A 22,306-nucleotide genomic window follows, 5' to 3' on the forward strand; every position below is an offset into this window, starting at 1 on the left:
CCTGTGAAACTCAGTCTGTCTGTGTCAAGATGTCTTTTAAGTTTACTTCAGCACCGAGGTTTACCTGTGTAACTCCGTCTCTCCATGCTAAGAAAAGTTTTGTCTGCCACTTCCCTTTCTACGCTCTGTGTCAAGATAAGTTCTGCCTGTCTGCTGCCTTCCTGCACACTCTCCTGTTTGCCGTTCAACGCTCACGCCCGCATCTACATCCTAACGCAACCTCCGTGCCTGTGTCCTGCGCTTGGGTTCGCCTCATTCGTTGCAACAGCAAGACCCAATAGGCTGCGCTGTACATAAAAATAAAATACTTTGAGGATTCTGCTGAAGAAATTGGTGCATGCTGTTGATTCCCCTCCAAGCAGGTTTTTCATGCTGCAGAAAACATGTCCCTATTATGTCTTTCTAACTGATCCTAGTTATGATCAGATGATGTTCCCATCACTTAATGATTTTAGGACTTGAATTTTTTCAATTTTAAAAGATAGCCAAAGCACAAGCGCCTACTTCCAATTACCTATTTTTAATCTTTACTCCAATATTTTGTGCATAGAGGACTGATCAGTCATATCTATTTTTATAAATGAAATGGAATGAAGTTGTCTCAGGTGACTGAAGTAACTCTGGGGAAAATGTTATAGAATAGCTAAAACCTGAATAGGATTCAATGACTGAATGTTCAAACATTATTATCGTGATTACTAATTTAGTTGCAATTTATTACAAAATCTAATTTTTGCCTGAAGTATCTTTCAAGAACCAAAGGCACCCTACAAGGCTGTGTCTATGGAAACAGTAGACAAAGATGTACGGTAGTTGATTTACAGCCAGGAATCAAAGTGAGCATGAACAAAATTGCAATGTCTAAACAGAAACTGGCCTGGCCGAACAAATGGCGTTACCACTGAGGCAGGGGCTCACATACACCAGACCACAGCAGATTTAAATGCAAAACTTGCAGAAAATGCAACAAAGGGAAACATAAAAACAGCATGCCAAGCAGACAAAAATAAGTGGACTGCACAGAGAAGACAGAAAGATAAAATGTCAAGAAGCAATTTCAAAAAGAGCACTAATCTGCACACTGTCAAAGAAAAGTTTTGTTAATATGAGAGTGATGCAGGATGAGGTAGCCTTGAGATTTACAATGTGAGGATTAAGAATAGACAAGCAAAAAGAAGAGAAAATCTGCAGATGCTGGAAATCCTAGCAACACACACAAAATGCCAAAGGAACTCCGCAGGCCAGGCAGTATCTATTGAAAAGAATAAACAGTCGTTGTATTGGGCCGAGACCCTTGAACAGGACTGGATAAAAAAAGATGAGTGGGAGAGTTAAAAGATGGAGGGAGGGGAGGAAGAAGCACAAGGTGATAAGTAAAACTGGGAGGGGGGAGGTGTGAAGTAAAGAGCTGGGAAGTTGATTGGTGAAAGAGATACAGGACTGGAGTCTGATAGGAGAGGACAGAAGGCCATGGAATAAAGAAAAGGGGAGGAGCACCAGAGAGGGGTGAAAGGCAGGTTACGAGATAAGGTGAGAGAGGGAAAAGGGAATGGGGAATGGTGAAGGTGATGTGGGGAGCATTACCAGAAGTTCAAGAAATTGATGTTCATGCCATCAAGTTGGAAGCTACCGAAACATAATATAAGGTGTTGCTCCTCCAACCTGAGTGGGCCTCAGAGGAGGCCATGGATGAACATATGGGAATGGGAAGTGGATTAAAATGGATGACAACTGGGAGATCCCACTTTTTCGGGTGGATGGAGCTTAGGAGCTCAGTGACGCAGTCTCCCAGTCTACTTCAGGTCTCACTGATATACAGGAGGCCACACTGGAAGCAACGGATACAGTCTATGACCCCAATAGACTCACAGGTGAAGTGTTGCCTCACCTGGAAGGACTGTTTCAGGCTCTGAATAGTAGTGAGGGAGAAGGTGTAGGGGCATGCGTAGCAGTTGTTCCATTTGCAAGGATAAGTGCCAGGAGGGATATCAGTGGGGAGGGACGAATGGACAAGGGAGTTGCGTAGGGAGCGATCCCTGTGGAAAGCAGAAAGTGGGGAGGAGGGAAAGTTGTGCTTTGTGGTGGGATCCTGATGGAGATGGCAGAATTTAAGGAGAATTATGTCCTGGACATAGAGACTGATGAGGTGGTAGGTGAGGATAAGAGGAACCCTATCCCTGAAGCAGTGTCAGAAGGATGGGGTAAGGGCAGACGTGGGTGAACTGGAAGAGATGCATTGAGGGCATCGTTGATAGTATAGGAAGGGAAGCCCCTTTCTTCGAAGAAGGAGAACATCTTCTTTCAGAATGAAAAGCCTCATCCTGACAGCAGATGTGGTGGAGACAGAGGAATTCAGAGAATGGGATGGCATTTTTACATGTCATATGGTGAGAGGACATATAGTCTGGGTAGCTGTGAGAGTCAGTGGGTTTGACAAGCAAGATGGCTTGTTCTAGAAGTGAATGACAAATTAATCAAAGTGGAATTGGATACTAGCTCAGCTAATTCAGTCATTTCACAAAATGAGTTTGAACAGCTTTTCAAAGATTTTAAACTGAAGCCTATAGATATCCAACTAAAAACATACTGGAGAAAATATAACTCCTGTGGGAATAACATTTGTAACAGTGAAATACAACAACTAACAAGCCACATCAGGCTTGTAGGTGGAAAAATCAGGAGGTCCAGCATTGTGGGGGCAAGATTGGCTCAGACAACTACAAATTGATTGGAGATGCATGCATCATCTGCATGCCACATCCCCTGTAACAACGTCAACTGAAGGCAAATTAAGAAAGATACAGGATGATGCCACAGCCTTGTTCAAGGATAACAATGGAAAATTCCAGCATATTAAGGGAAAAATATTGTTAAATGAAAATGCTTTACCCAAGCTTTTCAACACCAGTCCAGTTCATTATACAATCTGTTATAAAGTAGCCAGTGAGCTAGATCACATAGAGGCTGAAGGAATATTTTCCATGGTTGAGTGGAGCTCCTGGACAACGCCAGTGATCCCAGTAGCCAAGAAGAATGGGTCTGTCAGGCTCTGTGGTGATTTTAAGGTCAACATCAACTCAGTACTGAAAGTAGATCTATACCCTCTGCACAGAATAGAGGATATTTTTGCAAAACTTTCTGGAGTGAAACGGTTCAGCAAAGTGGACAGCTGAAGTCTACCTACAGATGGAGATGGAAGACTCCAAAGTGTTTCCCATCATAGGTATTTTTGAGGTAGAATTTACACATGCACTCTGGCAGAAAGCTATGGACCAGGAGATGCAAGGCTGCCCAGGCACTCAGTGGTACTTGGGTGACATCATTGTGACTGGCAGGGATGATGAGGAACATCTCCGAAACCTCAAGAGAGTGTTAAAGAGATTAGAAGATTATGGGCACAGAGCACAACACAACAAGTATGAATTCTTGAAAACAAGCATCATTTACTGTGGTCACACCACTAATATACGAGAATTACACAAGTGTGCTGAAAAAATTCATGCAGTGATGGATGCCCCAAGGCCAAAGGATGTGTCACAGTTGCAGTCCTTTTTAGGATTTGTCAGTTACTAGAACAGGGTCCTGCCAAACTTGGCTACTGTGCTCCACCCCTTGAACTCATTACTACAGAAGAAATAGCATTGAACAAAACCATGCGAGGTGGCTTTCAAAAAGGTAAAGGAAATAGTGACGTCAGACACTGTGCTCACACAGTATGATCCACACATCCAGAAGGAAGGTGTTCAGATCTGTCGGAACCACTTCCTGCAGTTCCAGAGTCGACTCCTATAAACACCACAGCAGAGAACCCAGATCGTGAAATTGTTTCATAGCCACAACTCGCAACCGCCAAGCAGAGTAAATCCCCTTGTCAAGAATAACGTTATCTCAGGAGTAAGAAAGCCTCCACAGTGATTAGATCTTCATGCCTGAATGGGATCATTTAAAATTTATTATGCTGTGGATGTCTTGTGTAGTATTTGTGTTATAAAGTCTACTGTGTCTATAATTCAGATGCTTTTCCTGTTGAGTTCATAGCTAAACAGGGAGGAGTGTTGTGTATTTAATACTTCAGTAAAATTTGAGTAATATTCTAAGTATATTGTTTGATTAAGCTTTCTTTAAATAATTCTTTACGGGTTATATGTAATGCATACATCATGACGCGACCAAGTGTAAGTGCACACCTCGCTTAAAGTATAAACGTTAAGAAAGTTTTGAAAAAAGATCCTCAATTCCGGGCAGAGGGTATTGATCTACTTTCAGTATAGACTCACACTCCCAGCTGCCTGTTTCCTCTGGATTAGTTTAATGCTTTGGAGTTACGAAACATAACAGGTATCTGGTTCTACAAATTTTAAAGACGATTTAGAATATGCATTGCACTTTCAAATGCAAGGCTGGATTTTCCTTCATTTTAACAAGGTTCATACACTGCTACTTTACACACTAATTCCTTGGGAATTTGGGTTGCAAGCTCAGGCAATCCTAAAGGAATTTGCACCTGAATTCCTTATCAGTCCTACATATACACAAATTTTACATTCCCTCAGTTTGGGAACAACTTTGTACTCAGTGTTTAATATTTACTTTGCTATGAAAACCATCAGATTGCAGAATGAATTGTATCAAACTCTATGCCAGATTTTCTGATAAGTGCATCTATTTTTCTTTTGGTTTGACTCACTCATCTTTTTCTCTATATCTCCACCCTGTCTTTTTACCTTCTGTCCTGTCATCCAGGGAACTGAAATGTAAGATTGAGGAAGAAAGGTTTAAAAGGAAGTTTCTAACAAGGCAAGTGAAATTTAATGAAGGCCACTGCATTCTCTGCCTGGAACCATTTCAATTTTTGGTGAATGGCAAACGTCGATGTCTGGATTGTTCTCTCAACACCTGCAAAAGGTGTAGCAAATACAACAAAAAGGAATATGGCTGGGTGTGTGATTCCTGTTGGATTGTCAGGTGAGAAAATAGATAAAACTGGTTATCCTTATGCATGAACCCCTTGTATTCTTCTCCCTGTTCTTAATGCGTGGACACCCCAAGTTTGCTGCACTCCCATGCAATACCCTTTTTAATGCAGGTACCTTTCATATGGAAACAAGTGTATGCCAATTGACTCACACCCCCTCCCCCCACATCTGCTTCTCTAATGAATAAGATTGTGGCTGATCTAACTCAGAGCATATTTTTTTCTATATTAACCCCATGTAGAATCTGTTAATCTTTTTATCATGAAAGCTTGTTGATGTCCTCTGGGTTTTTTTTATTCCTCGGAGAATTGAATGATTGGGAGAATTGGGACCTGCACTTGATGAAAATCAGGGGTAAGATTGAGGTTTGGGAATTGAGTTTGATATTTTGTAAGGGAGAGAATTAATGGTAAAGCATGAGACAAACCTCATGGAGTTCCCAATCCAGCAGTCTGTTCTTCAAATTTGCTTTTGTATTAATTACAACAACATTTATGCCAGATATTCTAAAAGACCAAAGAACTGATTGTGGACTTCAAAAAGGGTAAGCCAAGGGAATACACTAGTCCTCATAGAAGGATCAGAAATGGAATGAGTGAGCAATTTCTAGTTCTGGGGTGTCAATATTTCTGAGGATCTCTCCTGGGCCCAACATATTGATGCACCTGCAAAGAAGGCAAGACAGCATCTATATTTCATTAGGATTTTGAGGAGATTTGGTATGCCACCATAAACACTTGCAAATCTCTACATATGTACCATGGAGAGCATTCCAACTGGCTGCGTTACCGTCTGGTATTGTGGCTGGGGGAGGGGGCACTGCACAGGATCAAAATAAACTGCAGAGAGTTGTAAGCTTAGTCAGCTGTATCATGGGCATTAGCCTCTAGTATCGAGGTCATCTTCAAGGAGTGATGCCTCAAGAAAGAGGCATTCGTCATTAAGGACCACTATCACCCAGGTAATGCCTTGATCTTATTGCTACCATCGGAAAGGAGGTACAAAAGCCTGAAAGGACACACTCAACCATTCAGGAACAGCTTCTACCCCTCTGCTATCCAATTTCTAAATGGACATTGAATCCATGAGCATTACTCACTACCTTTTTTATTTTTATTTAATATTATTAATATTATTTAATTTAACTGTTATATATATTTAAAATAGTAGGCAGCGCGGCACACGGCAGCAGCGGCCTTTCGGATCTGGTGCTACTTTATTTTAGTTTTTTTAAATTTAATTTTAAGGTACGATTAGGGTTTAGGGCAACGGATAACAGAGCGACTATCTACCATCGCCAGATAATGCTGCAATACAGAGATTGCCCAAAAACAAACCTTCAGGAAAATCTGCTGGTTAGACTGCGCAACCTTGGCTTGCTGAGGGAATCGGGCCTGCAGTCCTCGGAGTCGCCTCATGCCAGTGACCGGAGGTGGGGACGTCGAAGGCGGTGTGCGAGGAAGTGGAAGCGAGGTGAGCGGGCAGGAGTCTGTGCCAGGAAAAAAGCAAACCCTAGCCGGCCGGCTCTCCTGTCCATTCTGCTCTCCAATGGACATTAAATTGGACTACATCTGTGGCAACGAAATACTCGGCAGGAGTACAGAAATGGACGGAATTCCCGGATGCCGCCATTCAGCTGTTTGTTTATGTAACAGATTTTCCCCCAAGCCATCGGATAACCAACCCACTGACCTCTGTGTGCCTGTTGTCTTGTTTATTATTTATTGCAATGCCTGCACTGTTCTGTGTACTTTATGCAGTTCTGGGTAGGTCTGTAGTCTAGTGTAGTTTTTGTGTTGTTTTCACATAGTTCAGTGTAGTTCTTGTATTGTTCATGTAGCACCATGGTCCTGAAAAACGTTGTCTTGTTTTACTGTTTACTGTACCAGCAGTTATGGTCGAAACAACAACAAAAAGTGACTTGACTATATAATGTATATATTATGTATAATGTTTATTCTGTTCCTCTGAATGGAAGGTGCCAGGATATTTAGAATGACTATTTGGATGGGTAGAATTGCATCCATCAGTGAGACGAGGATTGCTATAATGAACAAGACAATTTGAAAACCTCAGATGAAGAGTTAATTTTGTCACAGATTAAGTGAGAATAGTGCAAAATCTGAATGTGATATTTGAACCAGGTAGATTTCTATTAGTGTTGTTGAAAGTTTCTCAAGGTTGTTCACTCACCTTTCTCTTGATATCCGCCATTGCCTATGACTTGCCCTCTGTGTCTGCCAGTAGGATTTCCTCAGCTGCCAGTGCTTAATACTTTTGTATAGCTAATATATGAAATGCTTGTTATACTTATGATACAGGGAGTTGTTAGCTGCTTGATTTTTGGAATGAGCCAGGGATTCCATGCGATCATCAAGTACCCACCTATAATAATCCCATGTACTAACATTCACGTTTTAGCCTACAATGCTTTGGCGATTCAAATGCTCATATACATTTTAAATGTCATGGTTGTATCTGCCTCTAACAACTTCTCAGGCTTTATGTTTAATATAACAATCACTCTTTGAAAGAAGAAATCTTTCATCAGGTACTCTCTGACCTCTTTACTCATCACCTTCAGCCTTTACCCTCTGGTTTCAGACATAACCATATGGAGAAAGCCTTCTCAGAATTGAAATGTTCTACCCCAGGCAACATCTTGGTAAATCCGCTCCATTACATTCACTTTCTCCTACAGTGTGATGACCAGAACCACACACAATATCAGAGCTGTGGCCTAGCCAGATTTTTATAAACTTTTGCAATAACCTCCCTGTTCTAAAATTCTGTAATGTCTTGTGAAGAAGAGCACACTGTATGCCTTCTTCACCATCCCGTCTTCTTGTGCTGCCACTTGAAGCAATGTATACGTTTGTACACAAAGATCCCTACCCTATTAGATCACCCATGTTGCATTTATCACTGTGAAGTTGCATTTGCCATGGCTTTGTCCATCCCACCACCTAATCAATATCCTCTGTAACTTATGACTAACCTCCTCACTATCAACAACACCAATTTTCCATGTCATCAGTAAGTTTACTGATAACATCCAAATTGTTGTTCTGTGTGACAAACAGTAAGGTTCCCAGCCTGATCCCCGAGGACACCTCCAATCACAAAACCAACCCATTATGTCAACTTGCCTTTGTTACCATGGGCTCTATTCTTCCATTAAGACTTTGCAAAGACTTCACTGGTCACTCTGCTCTCATTTATTATTTACTTCTTCAAAGAACTCCATTCAATTGACAGGATCCCCCAATGACAAAGCCATGCTGACTATCCCTGAAGAACCCACACTTTTCAAAGTGTGGGCTAATCACATCCCTCAGAAAATATTTCTGTAAGATTTGCTTTCAATAAAGTACCCTTCCTATTAGTTTGAATTACTAACCACAGTAAAATTCTCATAACGCAGCAACCTTGAGACGTTACCAGTGCCATTCAGGCAGATTCCCCGGATTATTGGATACCAATGCTGTCAAGGGGGTGCTGTTGTAGTGTGAAGCACTGTCCTCTACCTTGCTGAGGCCAGGTGGCAACTCTCAGACACCTCCTCATCCCTACCCCTTGAAGAGGACCCCACTCTGGACCATCAGAAATCTGTCTCTGACACCATCATTGATCTCAACTCTGGAGAACTCCCATAATCTGACACCAAACTCATAGTTCCCTTACCCACACTGCTCACTTCTACCTCCTACCCAAGAATAACAAACCTGGCTGTCCGGGTAAGCCCAATGTCTCTGCCTGCTCCCACCTCACTGAACTTGTTCTGTTCTATCCCCCTTGGTTCAGTCCCTTCACACCCACATCTGTGACATTTCTCATGTCCTCGATCTCGTCAATTCCCTGGCCCTGACCGCCTCATCTTCACCATCAGTGTTAAGTCCCCATTTGCTTCTATCCCCCATCAAGAAGGCCTCTAAGCTCTCCACTTCTTTCTTGACAAAAGAACCAACTAGTTCTCCTCCACCACCACCATCCTCCGTCTGGCAGAATTGGTCCTCACCCTCAACAAATATTCCTTCAGCTCCTCCCACTCCCTCCAGGTTCAAGGGATAGCCATGGGCACTCGCTTAGGCCCCAGTTATGCTTGCCTCTTTGTTGACTACAGAGAACAGTCCAAGTTCGAAGCCTTCCCTGGTAACCCTGCCCAATTCTTCCTCCACTACATTGATGACTGCATTGGTGCTGCTGTCATTGACTGTGCCCCTAGCTTCCACCCTGCCCTTAAATTCATTTGGCCCATTTCTGACACCTCCCTCCGCTTTCTCAATCTCTCTGTCTCCATCTTTGGAGATAAACTGCCAACCAACATATTTTATAAACTTACTGATTCCCACAGTTATCTTGACTATACATCTTCCCACCCTGTTTCCTGTAAAAATGCTATTCCCTTTTCTCAGTTCCTTCACCTTTGCCGCATCTGCTGTCAGGATGTGGCTTTCCTTCAGGACATCTGAGATGCCTTCCTTCTTCAATGAACAGAATTTCCCTTCCTCTGCTATTGATTCTGCCCTCACCCATATCTCCTCCATTTCCCGAACATCCACACTCAAACCATCTTCCTGCCACCTTAACAGTGATAGAGTTCCTCTTGTCCTTATCTACCGCCCCATAAGACTCCACATCCAACACATCATCCTCTGCAACTGCGGCCATCTCCAACGGGATCCTACCACTAAAAGTACCTTTATCTCCCCACCCCTACATTCCTCTGCGTTTCAATCCCTTGTCAACCTTGTCCCTATTAATCTCCCTCCCGGCATTTAACACTGCAAGCGGCTGAAGTGCTACACCTACCCATTCACCCCTCCCTCATCTCCAGTCAAAGCCCCAAACAATCCTTCCAGGTGAGGCAACACTTCACCTGCAAGTCTGCTGAAGTCGTCTATTGTGCCCAGTTCTCCTGATGTGGCCTTCTCTACATTGGTGGCAGCCAAACATTTTAATTCCAATTCCCATTCCCACTCAAACATATCAGTCCTTGGCTCCCCTTGCTCCAAAATGAGGCCACCCTCAGGTTGGAGGAGCAACACCTTGTATTCCATCTGAGTAGCTTCCCACCTGGTGGCATAAATGTAGATTTCTCCATCCAGTAAAAAAAATTTTCTCCCACTCCCCTCATCCTCTATTCCCTACTCTGGCCTTTTACCACTTCTCTCCCTGGGTCCCCTCTGTCCCTTTCTCCGATTGTCCACTGTCCTCTCCTATCAGATTCCATCACCTTCTCACATTTTCCACCCTCCTGACTTCAGCTTTCACCTTCCAGCAAGCCTCCTCCCCCACCCTCACCTATCTATTCTGGCTTTTTCCCTTGTCCTTTTCAGTCCTGAGGAGGGGTCTTGGTGTGAAACGTCAACTGTTTATTCATTTCCATAGATGCTGCCTGACCTGCTGAGATCCCCCTGCATCTTGTGTGTTGTATTGGTTTCTCGGCACACTTTTGATTTTTTTTCTATATTTGTTACAGTGTAGAACAATAATCATCAGTGAACCTGATGAGTTTAAAAGGCAGCACAAGAAACAGGGCCCTAGTGAGTTTAAAAGGAGTGCAGGAAACAGCCTCAGTGAGTTTGAAGGGGGAACAGGAAGTGCAGCTCAGGTGAGTTTAAGGGAAACATTGGAAATAATATTTGGTGATTTAAAGAGGGCAAAGGAGATGCAGATTAAGTAGTTTAAAATGTAGCTTGGCAACTGAGGCTCCAGTAAGTTCAAAGGAAACAATAGCAGGTGAGTTTAAAGGAAGCAGAGGGAACATGGCCTGGTGAGTTTAACAGGTGAAAGACAACATGCGAAATGGGGTCCTGGAATGTTTTCATATCTAATATTACTGATGTCACTTTAAGAATTGTGTTATGTGACCAACCGCTCTCTGTTCCTTCCACGTTGTCTAACGTGGGACTTGCCAGAGAGCCTCTGTCTCTGTGAGAGTGTGAAAATTATTTTCTTTTATATAATAAAGTACCTGAGATGTTAGTTTGAATTATTGACTAGTTTCCAATATCTTAGAGAGGAAGAAGAATATACCTGACCATGAAAACTTTCAACGTTTTGATTGCTTCATACTCATTGCCATAAATCAAATTTGAAGAAACAGGAGACAGAATATCGGTCTCATTAAATCAGTACAAATCAGGAAATACTACTTTGCTCTCAGTAAATCAGTACAAATCATATGCAAAATGTTAATTGAAAGGAATTTGATTGCATTTCCTATTGCATTTAACATTAAAATTTTAATTTATACTCTTAGAAACAAGATTAATCCAGGAGTGGAATTATTTGGGTGGGATCATTTCAGTCAGTTTTGATACATTTGGTGCAGAATAAGGAAAATTGAATGCATTTGGATTATGGGCACAAGTAACTAGTACCTACTTTGCTTACTGTTACCAGGTTGCAAGATGCCTTGTTTGAAACAGTAGAGAGAATTAAAGTCTGGTCAGCTGAAAACAAAGTCTATAATGTGTCCTTGATAGATAGGTAAAGCGCTGTGCAACACCTTCACAGAAATTATCCTGTAGCTTGATCACCATCTTGTGGTGGGATGATAGAATGCCTGTCTGTAAATGAAACAACATGCTGATCTTAATTTCTAATCAGATGGAATTTTTATTGGACTTTTAGTATTGTTCAGTCTGCTCAATATTCATTATTTTTCTTGAATCCAATATAATAACTGTCTGTTCTTCTTCTAAACTTTCTTTACCTCCCAAGCTCAAAATACTTTGTCCTGAATGTTGTCTTACTTCCTTATTTCTTTCTTTCTTTAGAACTCCTTCTTTTATGGATGTGAAATACTTTGAACTTCGGTGCCTCTTTCAGGCGACCTTTTTGTTATAAGCTGTTAATTCAAAAGGGCCAAATTTATGATTTCTTAGATGAGATCTAAGAAATTTCACCAAGAGTTTCTCTCTGCCTCATTAAACTTCGTCATAGATTTATACAACATGGAACTAGGTCCTTCTGTCCAGGTCATCCAACCCAACTGCTGTACTGTTCCGTGCTAGACCATTTGCCTGCATTTGGCCCTTATCTCCTAAAACCTTTCCTAATCATGAGCCTGTGCGAATCTCTTTTGAGATTGTAATTGTACCTACCTCTAACACTTCCGCTGGCAACGTAATTCACATACCCTCCATTCTGTGTGAAAAACATCAGATCCCCTTTAAGTTTTTCCACTCCTACCTTAAATCAGTGTCCTCCAGTTTTAGGCACTCCCTACCCATCCACCCTCCCTGTGACCATCCACTTTATCTATAGTAACACACACAAGCTGCTGGAGGAACTCATATCTATGGAAAGGAATAAACAGTCAACATTTTGGACTGAGTCCCAACGAACTGTCTCAGCCTGAAACGTCGACTGTTTATTCCTCTCCATAGCTGCTGCCAGACCTGCTGAGTTCCTTCTGCATTTTGTATTTTTTACTCTGGATTTCCAGCAACTGCAGAATCTCGTGTATTCACCTTATCTATAACCTTCATGATTTTATAAACTTCTGTAAGATCACGTCTATCTCCCCCAGCCTGTCTAGTCTCTTCTAACTTAAGCCATCCAGCTCCAGCAACGCTCTTGTGAAGCTTTTCTTTTGCACTTTTACTCTTCAGTTTGAGTAAAATATTCCCATAGTAAATCAAGGGTCGCCTGTTAACAGCATTATTGTGCTCTACCTCGATAATTAATTTATTTGATTTCAAACCAACCAGCAATGCATTTCTAAACATTTTAAATCTAGTTTCAACTAGGTTGTAAACTGAATTCCTGTTAAATCATAAAATGGAATTCTGTATTAGAAATGGATTATTGTGGAATTACTTTCTTATTGTCACAGAATATATACCGAATCATTACACAATAAGAATAACAATAAAACAATAACAAAATGCAGAATAAAGTGTTGACATAGAATTTAGATTATGAAGAATAAAACAATAATAATAGAAGTACTGAGTGGATTTGCACAGGGCAGCTTACAAGTTGCCATGCTCCAGCCCCATCTTGATTACTTATGTTACCCAGTTTGAAACATGTTGAACTGTAGCTAATAAAATTCTGGATCCTTTGAACAATGAATGTGTCTTATTTTGAGGTTGAGTTTTGGAAAATCAAACAGTCACTGTGGGCTAAATTGTGTTGGCAGTGGCTGTTAAAGAGAACGGCCGTTGCTGTGAGTGTCTGTTCTGTTCTAAAACATTGATTGACTTTAAACATTACGTGGAACTATCTGAAGAGCAGCAGATAAATCCCTCAATTTTCTGTCTGACCCAACACCTATAAAATATATATATATATATAAATGGCCAAGTATCTCAATGTTGGTGATGTGCTCTACACAAAACAGTTGTGATGTTCACCCACAAATATTAAGTGAGTAATGTACTTTAGTTACTGTGTGCATCTAGAATCACTGCTCAAATTCTATCTTCATTTGTAGTGATGTGAAGGTTGGCGAGGAAGCAGATAACAATTGTTCTCTTATCTGCAGAATGGCACTTCTGATATTACAATATTGAGCTAGGAGATAAACCTACATTAATGTGTTCAATTCCTGGCATAGAACACTACACCGTTCCGATTGAGTATCTAGAGTGAAACCAGTTGACCAGCACCATGTACAATTCCTGAAACCAGGCTCTGTTTAATGCCTTATTAAATTTAAGGATTATAATGCTCCATAACTTCACACAGAATAATTTGCATAGTGATTTCTTATCTAAAGAACACTCATGTTGAGCCAGACAGATTTTGGATCAGTTGATTTTTTTTGAATCATTAGGTTACAGTCAGGAAGAAAGAATCCTCCTGGTTTTGCAGTGCAGCTGGACCCTGTGCATAAAGCCCCAAATTCATTCCTTGAGATAATTAAGAGGTAATTATGCAGAATCTGACACCTTAAAAGTCTGTTGACTGCGGAAAGAAAAGAGCAACTGAAAAGGTTTGCAACGCTGATGTTTATGGAAGTGAAGAGACAGCTTGAGATGCATGAAAGAGAGAAGTTAAATTTGGGTCCATAGGAGTAAATTTGGCAAAAAAAATTGGCACTCGGTTCTTGAAGACACATTAAGAGCTGGAACTGATGGTGCTGCATCTGAGTAATTTAAACATGGGTTTTTGTCAAAGAGTGAACTTCTGGTTGTAAATTCACCCCTGTGCTTTTTTCAGGATTGTGAAGACTGGGTCACTGGACTGGTTTTATAACCATGTGAAGTCTCGTTTCAAAAACTTTGGCAGTGCCAAGGTGATGCACTCCTTGAATAAAAGGCTTCAAAGTGGAGAAAAATATTCCCTACCGTACCTAAGTATGTTTTCATTCCTTCTGACTGTGGTTATCACAATCTATCTAATGTTAAGTAACAGGGGCTTTCATTAAATGAAGTAGAATAATCGTAAGTTTTCAATGATGTGTCTATTTATTCATTCGAGATACGTTAAAGTATTATGGTTTGAATTTTCTAATGCTGGCTATTGTGTACACTAGATAGTTAATGTGGAATCCATTTTAAAGTGCTCCCATCAAGGTAAACTTCAGTATTTCTTACAAAGTGGTAATTTTGTAGCATAATAGAGCCAGCCAACTCAAGACACTGAATATTCCCAGAGTGAGTAGCCAGAGGTGAATGTACCAATGACATGGGTAGGGAAAAAAAGTAAGGTCCTAAGGAGTTAGGAAGAATCGTAAAAAAACAAATGGAACCTCAAGAGTTGTAATCTCTGAATTATTCCTGATGTCACCTGCCAGTGTTGGAAGGAATTGGAAGACAGGGCAGATGAGTGCATGGCTGAAAAGCTGGAACAGGACAGAAAAATTCAGATTCTTCGGCCATGGGATCTCTTCTAGGGCAGATATGACGTGTACAAAATGGACAGGTTGCACCCAAACTGAAGTGGGGGGGGGCTCATATTCTGGCTGGATTCAAACTAGTGATTCCCAAAGGGGACAGTACTGCTCCAAAGGGGCAGTTACATGTCCTAAAGGGATATTAGGGGAAATAGAAGTCATTGGAGGGCATTCAAGATTCTTGGGGGGCTAACTTGAGGCATGAGACCTGACCAACCGTGTCAGCTCACTGTCATTGTCAACATCTGCTAGGCATTCCCAGTTTGTGTTAATTTTTTATTTTAATTTAGCCTGTTAATGATAGGTTAATATGTACAGTGTGACCTCTATGAATCTGAAGGCAGTGAAGCCTTGAATTCTAATCCTATGACACCAAAACTACAGAAAGTGTGTCTATACAATGTTACATATTTGGAGCAACACACACAAAGTGCTGGAGAAACTCAGCAGGCCAGGCAGCCTCTATGGAAAAACAGTATAGTCAACATTCTGGGCCAAGACCCTTTAGCAGGACTGGAGAAAAAAAGATGAGGAATCAGAGTAAAAAGATGGGGAATGGGGAGGAAGAAACACAAAGTGATCAAGGAGGCCATGGACTGACATGTCGGAATGGAAAGGGCAAGTGGAATTAAAATGGGTGGCCACTGGGAGATCCTGCTTCTTCTGGCGGGCAGAGTATAGGTGCATGGCGAAGCAGTCGCCCAACCTATGTAGGGTCTCACTGATATAGAGGGAGAAATCCCTGCAGAATGCGGAGAATATGGGGGGGGAGGGGGAAGAAGAAATGATGTGCTTGGTTGTGGGATCCCATTGGAGATGGCAGATCTGGAGTATGGTTTTATTCTGTTCCCATCAGATCAGTGGCGTCCCGTGTGTCTTATTTGTAATACTGTACTGCCTAATGAAGCCATGAAACCATCAAGATTGCAGGAGCACTTCCGTAAAAGGTATCCTGAAAAGGCTACTTGTGGTATTACTCAGTTCCAGAAGAAGAAAGGAGCATTTGAAAAGGGTTGCGCCCTGGAGTCGTTTGCCAAGAAAGTTAAAAATGACCTTGATAGTGGTCTAATTGCTTCTTATAACATTTCCAAAATGATAGTTAAATGTGGCAAATCTGATACAACTGGTGAAAGATTAATCATGCCTATTGTATTACTGTTTTCAAAATGGATCCCAGTATTTTAAAATCAATTCCACTGAGTAGTAATCCTGTAGCTCGTTGTATTGACAAAATGAGTGAAGACATTGAGTATCAACTATGCACAGAGCTACAAAAAGCAGAATTTAGGATACAACTGGTTGAGTCAACTGTGTGAGAAAATTAGGCATTGCTAATGCATATGCACGGTTTATCAAAAATGGAAAAGATTATGAAGAGATTCTCTTTCATAAAAAGTTAAAAACAAATATCAAAAAGAGAATCTATCTCTGATGAGCTTAATATGTATATTGAGGATAAAAGTATTCCAATTAGGAACATGATTTAATAAAAACACAAAATGCTGGCAGAACTCAGCAGGCCAGACAGTATCTATGGGAGGAGGTAGATTTGTTGTGCAATAGATGGAGTACCATATATGACAGGTCACCATGCCCGTTTAGTGCTATTAATAGAAAAAAAGAAATTCCAAGTCTGTTTGCAATCCATTGTGTAATTCAACATCAACATCTCGCAGCCAAAAACCTCAGCCAGCAACTTTGTTCAAGCATGACTCTTGCAATATCTGCTATCAACAACATTAAAGCTCCTCCATTAAGTAGCAGATAACAATGAAGAGTTTGAACGCTTGCTTCTTTACACTGAAGTGCATTGGCTGTCAAAAGGCTGCTGTTTTAAACATTCCTTTGATCTTTTTGACACTATGGTTGAGCTCTTGCTGAAAGTTGACAAGAGCTTGAGAAACAAGATTGAGCTTCAATGTGGAGATATGGCATGCCTAGCTGATCTGTATGATAAAAATGAACATTCTAAATATGAAACCGCAGGGTGAGAATTTCACTTTAATCCAGCCAAAAAGTGTAGAGTCCACTTTTATCAGAAAATTGGAAATATGTAAGCAAAACATTGGGAGAAGAATGTTCTCTCAGTTTCCCTGCATGGAAAGTATGGCACTCTCTTTCACAGACGGTGATTTGCAAGAGTACTGCTTACACCTGCTGTCAATGAAGAAGGATTTTCAGAACTGATTCAAGGATTTGAATGATCTGGAAATTCCATACTGGGTAATTAACCATTTCTTTGCAAGGTGAAAGAACAAGAAGAAGCTTGCAAGAAGAAATTATCGAATTTCAGAATGATGAAGAAGCAAAAATGTTTTTCAAAAATGTTGGCTTTTGTGATATGTGGCTACACTGTCATACAACGTTACCTGGTCTTTGGAGAAAAGCCAAACAGCTCTTCACAGCATTTCCATTCTCCGACCTTTTTGAAAGAGGCTTCAGTGCAGTGAACCACATACTCACAAAAAATAGAAACTGGTTGGACATTGTTATGTGTGGGGATTTAAGCCTTTTGCTGTCACAACTTGAACCAGATATTTCAACTCTTGCTAAAAACCATCAAGCTCAAGGATCACATTGATATATTGAAGCTGCTGTACAGTGCACAGGCGCTATGTAGGTCAGGTTTAAAGACAAATAAAAATTTAAAGCAGAAATATTTTTCTCATGTTAGCATATGGTAGACATGTCTTTAGACTATGGGGATGCCGGAAAGTATATTGTGCCTAAGAGGGATGTTGGTAAGTATGAAAGTGCTTTAGGGAGGCATTGGGCTAAAAAAGGTTGGGAAATACTGACTTAAACTGAACTGCTGAGTGGAGGGGATAGAGTGTAGAACACCAGGTACTGGTGTGACAGATTGAGGCAAATCATAGATGTATATCATACAACACAGAAAAAGGCCCTTCAGCTCAACTTGTCCATACTGACTGAGATGCCCATCTAAGCTTGTCCCATTTGGTTGTGTATGGCCCATGTCCTTCTAAACTTCAGTTATCGTCATAACCCTTTTCATCTCTCCTGGCCCATTTACTCTTGTAAACACACCTCCCTATTCCTTAGAACCCTGCTAAACTGAAGGAGCCTATTTAAATCCAAACGTCTGTGAAGGCTCCGACTAAATGTATCCCAAGTTCATTGCTCTTTCCTTAGAGACCTGAATATTGCTCTTTTTCATTCAGAGTTCTGATTCCTTCCAGTCTACTGTGAATACTACCAGAGAATGCTGGAAATGCTCAGCAGATCGAGCAGCATATTTATCAACCTTGATTAAGAGGTTGACGCAAACAAGTCCAGCAGTCTGGACAGGCTCAGGAAGGACGGGGAGGAAAGAGGGGTTGCCAGGCTAAATTGCATTTATTTTAATATAAGAAACCTGACATGCAAGGCAGGTGAAACAGGGCATTGAAAAGTATAGTATGTGGGTCTGGGATATTATAGCTATTACAGAAATATGGTTAAGGGTAGGCAGCTTAATGCTCTGGTGTACAGATGCTACAGGCATGATTGAGGTGGGTGTAAGAAAGAATGGTTAATTCCTTTTTAATTAGAGAATTCATCATGTACTTAGAGGGGATATTCTGAGGAATAGTTATCTGAGGTTTCATGGTGGAACTCAGAAATAAGAAGGGTGTGATTACTTTGATGGGATTGTATTAGAGCTCCCCCCCCACCCCAATAGTCAGCAAGAATTAGGGCAACAAATATGGAGAGAGATTGTAGATAACTGTACATATAATGGGGCTGTAATAATAGGTGATTTCACATAAGAGTTGATTATCCACTTCTGGAAGCTTCAGTAGAACAAATTATGGTAGAAAAGAGGAATATATCGCCTGAGCTGATGAGAAGGCTTCACTTAAGTAATTCTTATTGTCATTCAGCCTGGTCTCTGCAAAGGCAATGAAGTTGATACTAAGACGTTATCAAAGAAAACCTTGTCTGTGACCCACACAGAGTGAGTAGCAAGGCCACATTAAGTGGGGAGCTACAGGAGCTTTCCATATAGAAGATACGAATGCAGTGAGATCAGGGATGATAGAAAATGATGGAGGTTTAAATCATTTAGTACAGTGGGGGGGGGGGGAGGAGGAAGCAAGATACACAGCAGTGAAAGTATTGCAGTGAAAAATTGGATGATCCTTAGCTAACGTGGTAGAGGATGGGCATTTAAATGAACTCTGCAGGAGTGGAATAGTGTGAGAAGATCAAAGGAGGAAAACTCTCCAGAAGAGCAGCGGGATAGATAAAGGAGCAATTTTATGATGAGTACTGAGCTTTCATTGTGGAAGTTGATGGAAGAGGGAGTGGGTGGAGGTGGGTGTGGTGGAGAAGCAGTATTACTGTTACTTTGGAAGTACAGACAGCTGAAAAGGAATCACTTGAAAAGAGCTTGTCATTCTTCATCCTGGGTTTCACCAAGAGTGCAAAGGTGTTCAAACTGGAAAAGTACCATGGAAGCAGATATGGCTGTAGATCCTACAAGGTCAACGATAGCTTGTGTGAGAGGAGCAGGAGGGAAATGGATACTGATGGGGCCCACGGAGCATTCAGACCCCTGCTCCACCCCTCCCAGATTCTACCACCCGTCTACACTGGAGATTATTTAGAATGGCCAATAACCTACCAACCTACACACCTTTGGGATGTGGCAAGGAGCAGATCACTCAGACCAAACCCACATGGTTTCAGGGGGAATGTGCATGTTTCACACAGCTAGCACAAAAGGTTAGCATCAGAGCCATGTTTTAGGAACGATAAGGCATCTGCACTATTTGCTGTGCTACACGGTTACCCCATTTTTCTACGTCACGTTACATCCACCTTTTCCTCATCCTCTCACTCAGCTTGGCTGTATTCTGTTGAAGTGTTTTAGTATCCTCTTCCCACCCAGCTTTGTACCATCAGAAAACACGTAAACTTGGAAAAATGATACTTGGTCTACTCGTACAAACTGGTGACATACGTCAGGAATAGTTGTGGCCCAGGTACTGGTAATATGTTCCTGGAATTCATTTTAATATTACCCCATATGTTGAAATAGTGCCAAAGGATTATCCAGAGGCAATTTTTCTGGAATTTCACTAGATTGGGTTGGACAATATTAGGTGGTATTTGTAGCTGGTTTCAGCTGGAGCACTCTCTCCGATTTTCTTGTTGGGCAGAATCTAGGCCCTATTTCCTCCTGAAATATGGCTCCCTTAAGTGTTTTAAAGCTTTTGCCAAGCAATCATTGGAATTGTATCATGTGGTACAATTAACTACCATGTTGAGGAAAAGAGTTAAAATTTTATTAAATTTTATTTGTTATTCCCTCACAGATTCACAAAGTGAAGAAGGTGAATTTGACGATGGATCAGACAGTTATTTGCAAGGTGAATAAGCAACTAAACGTTTTATTTGTTTTCCACTTTACAGCAATCCTATGACACCAGCGTCTGACTCCTGGGTTTTTCCAGTGATGTGATAATACAGCAACTATCTGTTTGCCATCAACAACCCTTGGAAAGTTTGCTGTTCCATCTGCTAAGTGATATGAAAAGGACCCAGTGCAGAATAGGTAGTAGCCAGAGTTGACCACCTCATCACCACTCAGAGGTACTGCATCCTCAACGTGTGAGTGCAGCCCAGACTCCCGGGACCAGCTCCCGTTAACACTGATTAGGATCATAATTCATGGCAGAAAGGGCAAACAATAACACTGAATTAAATACATACCCATGGACTACCTTAAAGTCCATATCGGTGAGATCTAGTGTGACATTGAATGTTGAAGACATGCAGTCATGAGAGGCATGATGTAAAAATGATTTTTTCCATACTGATCTGAGAAAAGAACCTTTAAACAAGACTAGATATACTGGATATACAGCACAGAAATTATTCATTCAGTATAACTTTACCACACTGTGGTTAATGCTCCATGAGTGCCCTCTACTTACCCCACCTAAATCTATAAGCAGAACTCTCTAGTTCCTTTTCCACCACATGCTCACTCTCGCTTCAAAAAAAATCCTGTAATACTCATTTCACACACTCCCTGCAGCAGTAAATTCATTTTCTCAGCACTTTTTAAATAAATATGTTTCTTTTCCTGAATTCCCACTTGGATTTCTTGCTGAGCCACATCATTACAGTCTCGAATACTGCTCTGCACAAATGGAAATGTTCTCTCTACATTTTTTTTTACAGAACCCTTCTTAATTATAAAGATCTTAGGTCACTACTCAGTTTTTTCACCGAAAGAAATGAAACTCAATCTGTTGAAGTTCAAGTTCAACTTTAATGATCACTAGACAACCGGGTGAGCCATTAGGGCACCCTTTAAGAGAAAGGTAGTGCAGTCTGATGTGACCAGAATGAACATTAAATTTCCCTGAATGCTATTGCTTTGCTTTGGAAATTAAAGAAGAAAAGCTCAATTTATTAAAGAAGAAAGATGTGTAGCAAGAAAATATAGCTCCTCCTCATTTAACGAAGGACACTTTTGGTGTCAACATTTCTGGTTGATCTGCCACCCTTCAAGAATACTCTAACGTTTTCATTTCTTTTTCCCTGGCTTAAAGCCACATACAGCTGACCATGCTGGAATACCGGTTTCTCCAAATAAATCAACACATTCTCCATGGTTTGGCCTTGCACCTTATGTATAGTCATAGCAAAGCACGACTGTATCGAGAACTGACTCCACTGAAGAGGGACATCTTCCCCTTCTGATAAACTGAGAATAATTCTTGGGATCATGACAATATCATTTTTGAACGCACCAATGTTTATCTTTGCTACAATGAGATTGTCGTGCAGTTCTTCCACCTTCATTTGCGTTCCATTGCAAAGCCTTGGTGGATCCAAGTTCCTTATTGAAATAATGTGATATCCCCTCTTCAATTCCAGTTTATGTGGTGGCAATTCCGAGAGTTTGACCAAATCAAGGAATTCTGTTGGAAAATTAGTGGGGCTAGCTCCTTCACTTACGGCATTGAAGGAACAGTATTTCATGATTCCAGGAAAGCGTCTAAGGCATGTGAAGTTTATTTTTTGCATCATTTCATTGAGAGGAACCAAGATAGAATTCCTCGAGAACAGTTCTGCAGGATTGTCGAATGTCCGGTAGATGAAATCAATACATTCTTCCATAGTTTTTGCTGGCAGAATCATATCTTCAGGAAATTCGATTTCATTGTTTTCGTTTTTCTCAATCTTGTCTTCTCCAACATCCAATAAGAACTCAGAATATTGCCCTTCTCCCTCACTCGATGGCATGTTTCTCTTCAATTGAAATGTGACGAAGCTTCTCCGTAAGTAGGATTTTTTTTTTATGCATGAATTCTCCAGATCAGCATCACGTCAGTGTTTCACAAGTGCTAGAAGCTGACAGAAATCGCCACAGCAAATGGTTAAAATACCCCCAAAGGCCTCATTCTTGCCGCACACATCATGGAGAGTACGGTCCACCGCTTTGAAGCTCTCCCTCCTA

General features: G+C 41.1%; 1 protein-coding gene across 6 annotated transcripts in view; it reads left to right on the top strand.

Moving 5' to 3' along the window:
- The window catches only part of LOC140728289 (melanophilin-like), a 265,392-nt gene that overhangs the window by 184,884 nt on the left and 58,202 nt on the right, over nucleotides 1–22,306 (top strand). For 5 of the 6 annotated variants that reach the window (XM_073046792.1, XM_073046791.1, XM_073046790.1 and 2 more), the window contains 3 exons: nucleotides 4,744–4,965; nucleotides 14,154–14,290; nucleotides 20,151–20,204. In XM_073046792.1, coding sequence (XP_072902893.1) covers nucleotides 4,744–4,965; nucleotides 14,154–14,290; nucleotides 20,151–20,204 — 413 coding nt within the window. The remainder of the gene's footprint in view (nucleotides 1–4,743; nucleotides 4,966–14,153; nucleotides 14,291–20,150; nucleotides 20,205–22,306) is intronic. The other variant, XM_073046795.1, reaches the window with a different exon arrangement.

The sequence above is a fragment of the Hemitrygon akajei genome, chromosome 5, assembly GCF_048418815.1.
Source record: "Hemitrygon akajei chromosome 5, sHemAka1.3, whole genome shotgun sequence".
Taxonomy (NCBI): domain Eukaryota; kingdom Metazoa; phylum Chordata; class Chondrichthyes; order Myliobatiformes; family Dasyatidae; genus Hemitrygon; species Hemitrygon akajei.